This window comes from Danio rerio, chromosome 4 (genome assembly GCF_052040795.2).
Source record: "Danio rerio strain M-AB ecotype USA chromosome 4, GRCz13ab, whole genome shotgun sequence".
NCBI lineage: Eukaryota > Metazoa > Chordata > Actinopteri > Cypriniformes > Danionidae > Danio > Danio rerio.
In genome coordinates, this window is record NC_141024.2 from 60,916,335 (window position 1) to 60,926,505 (window position 10,171).

General features: G+C 36.1%; 1 protein-coding gene across 1 annotated transcript; it reads right to left on the bottom strand.

Annotated features, from left to right (window-relative positions):
* Nucleotides 1-1,816: 1,816 nt before the first annotated feature.
* On the bottom strand, nucleotides 1,817-8,692 carry LOC137491038 (uncharacterized). The gene is made up of 3 exons (XM_087250428.2): nucleotides 8,653-8,692; nucleotides 8,168-8,317; nucleotides 1,817-3,509 (listed from the first exon to the last, which is right to left on the bottom strand). The coding sequence occupies exons 2-3, from the start codon at nucleotides 8,250-8,252 to the stop codon at nucleotides 2,617-2,619; spliced, it is 978 nt and encodes a 325-aa protein (XP_087106554.1). The 5' UTR covers nucleotides 8,253-8,317; nucleotides 8,653-8,692; the 3' UTR covers nucleotides 1,817-2,616.
* Between the last annotated feature and the right edge of the window lie 1,479 nt (nucleotides 8,693-10,171).

Here is a 10,171-nt window from a genome sequence, read left to right on the forward strand (position 1 = left end):
GGAGAATGGCAAGAACAACTGAATGAAACCTGCAATGAATATTTTAGCAGACTGGACAAAATAGATCGCTGTCCCCTACCAGCCTGTCTAAAACTCCAAGCAGTTCGTGAGATCGCTCTCTCCAAAATACAACATCTGTTTGCTAACGTACACATCTCAAAGAAAGCTTTAAAGCAAATGAATGATAAGGCTGTGCAGCTGGCACGAAAATGGCTATGTCTTAATACACACACGACAAGAAGTATTTTATTCACTAATAATACAGAGGGCGGACTCGGGTTTCCCAATATCGAGTGGATCTACACAGCTACTAGGATAAACCATCTATTGCACATGTTGAACAGCGATGACCCGACAGTACAAAGGCTAGCCCGGAGCTCACTCCTTCTGGATCTGGACAAACGCAAGGTGCCATATGCAGCTGAAGGAGAAACAAGTTTCTTAGGATTCAGAAAGAAACTCAATGGTAGGCTGGATACAGCGTCTGTGGGATTTGGAGTGCGCTCAGACTGGCCGGACCTGAATGACTTGTGCAGCAGCAATAACATACAGCTGAGCTGGAGGAACACGAGCGGACAGCAGGTGAAAGTCAGCGATGAGGCGATCATGGACATTGATAACACATCTGCTGAAGCAACTTTAGATAATGGTGGAGAAAAGAAGGAGCTGAAGGGCAGGACGTGCAGGTATGAGATTCTCCAGCACTTTTACACACAGCAGCGCAGTTACTGGACTCATCTGCGGCTGCAGGGCAAACTGGCCTGCCTGCAGAGCGCGGATCACACAGTCTCACACACTGCGCTACACAACCCCGCTATTGACCACACTATTCTTAAGTTTGTCATTAGAGCTCGTTTACAAACACTTCCTACAAAGTTTAATCTGTCCGTGTGGTACCCGAAACACCACGAGCCCTTCTGTTTATTACATAGCGATAGAACGGTGGAATCAACAGCGCACATAATGAACGGCTGCCCCGCGTTCAGAGGCATGTACATCACACGTCACGATCGCATTGTGAACATCACAGCTAAAGAGGTTGACAGACTCAGTGTGCACAGTGCACTATACACTAACAAGACTGTACGAATGAACTGGTTTCCATCACTGAGCAGTAATGCACATGTTCTGAGTGCTGTCATTAGAGATTCTCCAAACACTCCTGATATTGTTGTTGTGAATGAAGTACTGAAAAACATTCTGATTATGGAAGTAGGCTGTTGTTTTGACTCATACATGGATCTGTGCTATTCAGAAAAAATGCTGAAATATCAACCATTAGTGAATGCTCTGAAAGTGTGTGGCTACAACACTAAGTTGGTGGTTTTAATTTACGGTAGCCTTGGGCATGTTCATAAACTATGTGTGAGAGGACTACAAATTGCCGGACTCAGTAAAAAAATCTCTAAACAAATTGCAAAGTATTGTTCTGTATCTGCAATAATAGGCAGTCTTCATGTGTGGAGAAGACGATGCCATCTCTATCCTTAATCCATTTACTTAATACTGCACATAGAATGGATTGAGTGTCTAGTGCCACGCAAAAGATCATCAATGGTTGCATGCTGCTTTTATTGTGAAACATTATGGGCTCCTTACGATTATTTGGATGCTGTGTTGTTTTAATAGTATTAGTCATTCCAAATAAAATGAATCAAATGTGTGTGTGACTACTATTACAAACAGCAATGTCTATATATATATATAGAATTTGAATGAACAGATAGCTGAAGTGCTTCAATAGTCTGTTGAGTCCTGGAATTAGCATGTAAGCTAACAAATCACTCATATTCTCATTCACAATAGAGATACTGGGTTTCCCATACACAGATTTATTTGTAGTAATGTGGGAGTTTTCACATGAACATTTCTTCAAAGGAAACCAAATTTGTGCACATTGCACACTGCAATCAAATGGTCTGCACTGAAAAAAGAATTAGAAAGATTAGGGAGGAGAAAATGTTTGGGGAGATGCAGAAAAAACTGTCCTACACCCTTAGATTGTGTTTTTGATTATTCACATTGTTTGATTGTCACTCCCTTAAACAAACACCGATTTGCCTCCAATTTTGGGCTTTTGTCTGCAGTGTCACAAAACTTGGTGGTGAATAAAAATCCACCTAAACTCGGCCGGTGTGAACTTGCAATGACAGTGAGAGACTGATGCAGACTCCATAAAGCCCTGTTTAGACTACATAATGCCATTTGCCAGTTACCACAGATCAGATTTGTGTCAGATTATGAGATTTTGACTTGATCAAATCTTGATGTGTTGTGGGTAACAAATGAAGACTTTGGCTTCAAAACACTACACATTTATTTTGATGGACTGATTTTAGAAAAGAAACTAGTTTTCTTCATGAAAACAATTAAACTTTCTGTAAACAACTGGTTTTCAGTTCATAATAACTTGAAACACATATAGAGTTATTTTGCTTTATTGCAGCCCTGTAGAAACTCTCACAACCTGGCACATCTTCACCCCTCTTCAGTTATTGAGTTTAAATCTTCAGGTTCAAAGGGTTTCATTCCAGTAACTTGAGATGTATTCAAGAGTTCACACTTGTCCCGAGATGCTATCCCGGGTGAGAGCCTTAAGCTCCGCTGGACAAGGCCTCATTTTTGCTCTCCATTGTGAAGCTTCATGTGATTGATGAGGCTTCTTTTATGTTTAAAGCCCTTTCCACACTCACTGCATCGAAAACGCTCGCCTGAGTGAATCTTCATGTGTTGCTTTATGGAGTCTTTGCATGTGAGACTCTTTCCACACTGATCACATGTGGTTCCAGTGTGACCATTCGTGTGATTCATGAGCCTAGCTTTGGTTGTGAAGCTCTTTCCACAATGAGCACATGCAAACGGCTTCTCTCCAGTGTGACTTATCATGTGGTGATCGAGTGTGTTTTTACATCTGAAACTTTTACCACACTCTGTGCATGTGTAAGGTTTCTCTCCAGTGTGAATCCTCATGTGGATTTTAAGGTTTTGTTTTTGAGAAAAACCTTTCCCACACTGTGTGCAAAGAAAGCTTCTCTCTCCAGTGTGAGTTCTCATGTGGACTTCAAGGTTGCCATTTTGCTTATAGCTCTTTCCACACTGGAGGCAAGAGTAAGGCTTCTCTCCAGTGTGAATTCTCATGTGCGCTGCCAAGTTTCCTGTAGTATAGAAGCTTTTCCCACACTTTTGGCATGCATACGGCCTCTCTCCAGTGTGAATTCTCATGTGCACTGTTAAGTTTCCTATAGTATAGAAGCTTTTTCCACACTGTTTGCAGGTGTAAGGTTTCTTCCCTGTGTGAACTCTCATGTGAACATCAAGGTTTGACCTTTGACTGAAACTCTTTCTACACCGTTTACAGCTGAAATTACACCCAGATTTGGATTTCCGAGGTCTTCCGCGTGATGAAGTCTTTTTAGTGAGTGTGGGTTTTTCATCAGTTGTTATTTCTTGGTGTTTTTTTTCTTCCATTTCATTCCATTGATGAGTCTCTTCTTTCAGCACCATCAGGTCTTTAAAAAAAGAACAAAAAAAGTGAACTTTAGTATAAAAGCACAAAGTGGTAAGCATGACATGGATATTTACCCCAAATATTAAAGGGACTCTACTATTTACTCTCCATCATGTGCTTTTAAACATTTCCTTTCTTCTGGAACACAAAGTAAGCCAGCGTTTTTATCACAATATCTTATTTTGTGTTCAACAGAATCAGGAAACTCATCAAGGTTTAATACCACACAATGGAAAGTCAATGGTGAGGCTATTTACATTTCTGGGTCAGAAATACCTTTAAAGAGTTCCTATTATGAACCTTTTTTTACAAGATGTAAAGTAAGTCTTTAGTGTTCCTAGAATGTGTCTGAGGTTTCAGCTCAAAATCAGATCATATACCTTGCAGAATATTTCATTTCGGAGGTCAGAGAAAAACCAAGCTCTTTTTGTGCCTGTGGCTGTAAATGCAAATGATCAAATGCTCTAGATTACTTATGTTGTGTTCCCTCATGTGCATCTCTTTCTTGGAAAACCTGATTGACACAAATCCTGCATGTTCATAGCAAGTGCGCATAATTCAGCTTATATTAGTGAGTTTGCATTATTGTATATAACTTATGCAAATGTTCTCCGGTACTGGTTTGCAGCTGGACAGGCATCCGCTGTTTAAAGCATATGCTTGATAAGTTGGTGGTTCATTCCACTGTGGCGACCCCTGATGAATAAAGGGAGTAAGCCGAAGGTAAATGAATGAATGAACTTGTGCAAATGCTTAATGCCATGTTTGCTGTAAATTGAAGTGATGAGAATATGGCAAGATGACATACTTTGCTACTGGTATTCATTCATTTGTACTTTTGTTTTTGTTTTCTTGCCTTTGTGCATGTCCTGAGGCTTAGCTGAAGACCTACATGATGACATTTTATATACCTGACAAAATGCAGAAATGCCATTTAAAAAACAGGTTATCTGCTGTTTGTCCAATCAGGGACAGTGACAATGTAAATATACAAATAATATTGTTAACCCGGTGTTTGCGAATGTGAACTGTCTGTTAATGAACACCCAGGATTATTTTATAACCCCAGGTATAGCATGAGCAGTGTGAAACGTATTTACAGGTAACCCAGGATTCTGTTTATCCAGGGTTAGAATGACCCAGGGTTAACAATTTCTGTGAAAATTCCTAAGAATACTCAGCATCAGCTCTCAGAATAGACGTAGTACAACGACAAACAGCAACATATAAACATTCTCAATCATGTCATAGTGACCTGATCTCATTTGCTATTGATTTAAAACTTACAATTCAGTTGCCTATTGGAGAAATGACCTGGAATAATAAACGGCTATACATGTTCATGACTATACATACAAAGAAAAATAAGAAAATAAGAAAATATAACTTTGCAACATCAAGCAGCATTAGGCATGGGCCAGTATAAGATTCTGATGGTATGATAAGCTTGAATAAAAATATCACGGTTTTGAGGTACTGAGATTACTGCTCTAAAATATATTATTTTTAAATGTCTGGGTGGCGAGGCAGTGGCGCAGTAGGTAGTGCTGTCGCCTCACAGCAAGAAGGTCGCTGGGTCGAGCCTCGGCTCAGTTAGTGTTTCTGTGTGGAGTTTGCATGTTCTCCCTGCGTTTGCTAGGGTTTCCTCTGGGTGCTCCGGTTTCCCCCACAGTCCCAAGACATGTGGTACAGGTGAATTGGGTAGACTAAATTGTCCAGAGTGAATGTGTGTGGATGTTTTCCAGAGATGGGTAGCGGCTGGAATGGCATCCGCTGCATAAAAACTTGCTGGATAAGTTGGTGGTTCATTCTGCTGTGGCGACCCTGGATTAATAAAGGGACTAAGCCGACAAGAATATGAATGAATGAATGAATGTCTGGGTAAAAAACAAAAACTTTATATTACAATATATTTTCTTTTGAGTCTTTTTTCTTTTTTTGTCAGGCTAAAAAATTTAAATGAATCATTGACTTCTGCTGTCTTCATTAGTTTCAAAAACACATTTCTTTACGATTAAAAATGACATCTTTTATCTGCTGGAGATACTGTTGTTGTGAAAAAAAAAACAAAAAAAAAACTTAGATATACTGTAGGAATGGTACAGAAGAAAATATTGGCCGTTTTAAAACTTTGATTTTTCCAAACGGCATACCTTGAAAGCAGTTATTGTCTCATGCCTAAGCAGCATAACACTGTTTTTATGATGGATAAATTAATTCTTTAAAAAAAAAAAACTCAAGTAAAAAGACTCCAATGGCGCAGCCTGCTGGTTCGTGAAGAATATGGTCAATACTGACAAATTTTTCACTCAAATGTTTGCATATCATCAGCATGCTGTAATCCATTTCTTAAGCAGAAAAAGTCATTTTTAGACTAGTTTGTTGGCCAGTTGTAGTCAGTGCAATGCTAAACATTTTTGTTCCACAATAATTTGTTTGGTTTGTCACGCGTCATCCCACAGCAACATCATATAGTTTAAAATACTGTACAATGTTTTATAACAATTATTTGGCCCAGATGAAAAAGATTTTATTTGCTCTATCAAAAAAATAATATAATTTAATACATTTAATAATACAATAATAAATGAATAATAAAATTAAAATGTTTTAGATATTTCTTTCAAATGATTTTAAATACCGTGTAAAATGGCCCAGATGGAAAAGATTTTTATTTGCCCTATCAAAAATATAATAATTTTAATAATACAATAGTAAATGAATATTAAATTTTTTATGTATATATTTTAGATATTTCTAGCAAGATTTAAAATTTTGTGTAATAAAAAAAACTTTTTTTTCCAAAATAAACTTTATTTAAAATAAAAAAACAAATGGACAAATGTTTTAAAAGTTTTAAAAACTATAATAAACTAAACCTGTGCAAAACACAGGTCTGTCCAGGTCAATGTCCTTAGCAGTAAATACATGAAGCACATTTAAACAAATGTTATTGTAAGGAAAATAATTAAAGCATTTTAATAAATAATTTAAAACAAGTTAAAATGACCTTTTTGAATAATAAGATAAAATTTTTATTGAGTTGGATTGATGGTGATTGTATGGGTTTTGGCCAGATTGGGTAGAAAAACATGAACCTTAATTAAAGACCAAAGGAAAAATGAAGACTTGTTTATAAAAGATTTAAGACCTACAGCACAACATTTCAGTAAATTTAAGACTTTTTAAGACTCCAAGGAAACCCTGTTTAAACACAATAGCCCTGGTCAATAGTTATTATAATAATGATGTAATTCTAATTCAGATACTATCTGTGAGAATTAGTAACAACTACTAGAAACAAGTTTAAACCCATGAAGAAGTTGATGAAAAAAGGGGAATTGTGATCAACGTGACATATGCAAACATATTCTGTCTTTCAATGAGTGCTTTTGTGCGTTTAGGAGAACTAGGCAGCACACTCAGGGCTGCAAGATGGATTAAATTTAGTATTCTTATTAATAAAATATATCTGAATGAGGATCAGATGAATGAGTTGGTCTTTGAGGCCCCATTTACACTAATGCATTTTCGTTTTAAAATGCATAAGTTTTGCTACGGTTATGCCATCTGCCACACTACGCCGGAGTTTTCGAGTGCCGAAAACGAGCGTTTTGGAAACGCTGAACAGGCCGTTTTCATTCTGAAACGCTGCTGCTCCGTCTCAGTGTGGATGGGGAAAACAGAGACATCTGAAAACGGAGGCGGGGCTGCCGACATTCGCCTCTCTGATTGGGGCTTTTCCTCAATATTAAGTAGCCTAACTTTACACACAGTTCAGTCCTGCATTCTCTTCTAGTAAGTTCAGACTTCGCAAGTTTGATCAAGGCTGCAGTCTCTTCTTCTCAGTTTGATATGGAAAAGCAGACTATACCGAGGACACGGGTAAATCTTCAAAGGGAACAGTGTACTTTATAACTTCATTCACATCATCCTGGCTACGTTGTTTCACTTTCTCAACAATAAAATGAAAACAAGTTTTAAGGAACTGCCTATTTTCATTTTGATATTAGCAACTTAACAGACAGCAGAAATGTTGAGGCGTTGTGCTGCATTTATGAGCGTTATCTTCACTGTGTGGATATTAATAACAAAACGGAGCCTATAACAACTGCCTCTTTTCAATTTCAGTGAAAATACGAAACTTACCCTCTCATTTGCTGAATATCAGTTTTAATAATCGATAATGGCCATTATAAAAGTATAACATACAATAAGTTGATACATTATAGGAAATAAAGGCAAGCGATCTGTCAATATACAGAATGTAGGCTACGTGGTTACATTATCATTAACTTATCTTTGCGCTTAGCCAAAACACGTTACCTGAGAACAAGTAATAGATTCCAATGACCAAAGTCGGGTAATATGTCATTAGATAAAGACAACAAGATGAATGAAATATCACGTTTAATAAATATAGGGAGATTAGATCCAGCGGGAGATGCTTGATGAGCAGTCCGACGAGCACAGCTCTCATTTTTATAGATATTCTGCAGCGCTTGCCCGAGAGTGTGTGTGTGGTTACGTGTTGTGCGTTTTCAGCGTTTTGGTGTGGACAGAGAGCTGTTCAGAAACGCTAGGTGAAATGCTAGTGTGGACATCGTTTTAAAACTAAAACGCACAAGTGTAAAAGAGGCCTGATAATAAAAAATCAACCTGTTTGTTCCTGCAGATCTTCCTGTTTGACTCTGAATGTGTCTTCAATTTTCACATCTTCACTCTCCTGTTTAATAAACGCCATCTTTAAAACAGTGTGGAGATCAGTCGATTCTGGAGGAGTTTTTCTCTGTGTTTGGACACTTTATTCTGTTTAAAATGAACAAAACAATAAAAATGTCCTGTTTAAAATAAACAATGAACAGAAACAAAATAACTTCTCTTCAACACTTAACTACTTAAACAGTTTCTTTATATAAGAGTAATTAACAAAAAGAAATCAGGTAAAACGTTTCTTTAAAACACTTACTACACACTTTTCTTTTACTTTATTTAAAAAAAAGCCCTCGGTTACTGAGAATAAAATAGTACTACGTTGTATAAAAGGTTAAAATAATATTTCCAACAGCAGTAACATAATTTAACATCATATAAAAAACTTAAACTTTAAATCGGTTTACATCTGTAAACGTTTTAAAACAAACCTTTCTCCAGTTAAATTACAGCGCTGAAGCGGCGCCGCCTGATGACGTCACACGACACGCCAAAATAAAAGTCTTTTTGTTAAGCTTTGTTGCAACTTACTGTTGCAGTCATGACTAGAGCCAGACGGAATCTGCGGATGTTTTTTGCTATTTTTGCGGAAAATTTAGGTAAAAATCTTCTGTGGAATGATTTTGGCAGTATCATAACTAAAACCTTAATATGGGAAATAAAAATAATAATAACTTTTTTACTTTTATTTAATGTTTACAATGCAAATCCAAATAGATTCACTTTATTTGGTAAACAAAGCAAGTCTCTCATATAATATATCTACTAAAAGACAGAAAATATTACTTTACAAACTGCATTGTACTTAAATCCAATTAACATTATCATATTAGTCAATAATATTACTGTAATTAATTTTAAAACTGAATAAATTTGTGTGTGTGTGTGTTTGTGTAATAAAATCTATACTTTGTTTTATACTGTTTGCTTATAATATTAGATGTGCACTGTATGTATTAAATGTTGTAAAATATATATTAAAAAGTTTGATTCTATTCATTTGTGTGGCATTTTTATACTTGAAAGTTTACACATGCAGTTGTTAAATTAAAAAGAAAAAATAAATGAACTATGTTTAATATTAATAGAATTACTGCTGTATTCTGTATTCTAGGCAGTATTGATAAACTGCCACAAAAATATTAAAACAAGTAGTAAGAACGCCGTCTCACAGTTGCTGAATGTCACACGATAACGTATGTTCAAATTTTATGAAAATGAACAAATTATTTATAACCTCAGCAAAACATCTTGTATGATGTCTTAATTAACCAATAAGGGCCAGTTAATAATGTTTGAAAGTTTGACTAAATATTTTAAATCTTGGATTTTTATTTAAAAAATAATGTGCAACGATTGCATATTTTATCTGGAAATCAATGTTTTGTCCAATATTTCATTATTACGAATAGTTTTTTTTAATAATCTATAAAGTTGGGTTTGTAAAGGGACACATGACCTTTCTGAAAATACACATTTATTAATCACACTGAAATGAAGATATACTTTGAATTTGTCCTTGACAGTGTTGACACAATTTGAGGTTTGTTTGCTGTTTTTCTGTTAGTAGATTAATTGTAAAAAGTGCAGGAGCTTGACCAACATTCATTTCTTACAGTCTAATGTCTAAATAATACAACTATGTGGTTAAATTAAAAAAATCTTAAACTTTATTATTATCATTTTTTTGATGTCTCAAAGGCACTTTTTTGAAGTTGTTTTAAAATGTTTAGATTAAAGGTTTTGATCAACTTCAAATACTGAACATCTGTGATTGTGTGTGTGTGTGTGTTTGAGAGAGAGAGAGAGAGAGAGAGAGAGAGAGAGAGAGACCAAGTGTAAAGTAGAAAACTAGGGAGAGAAATGTTTGAACAAGTCATGACTGCAACAGTAAGTGGCAAAAAACTAAAAACAAAAGACTTTTATTTTGGCGTGGCGTGTGACGTCATT

Excerpts from the sequence above, each read along its gene's own strand:
- LOC137491038 (XM_087250428.2), bottom strand. The coding sequence starts at position 8,252 with ATGGCGTTTATTAAACAGGAGAGTGAAGATGTGAAAATTGAAGACACA. Across the intron at positions 3,510-8,167 it reads AGATCTGCAGGAACAAACAG|ACCTGATGGTGCTGAAAGAA; the intron begins GTTGATTTTTTA and ends CTTTTTTTAAAG.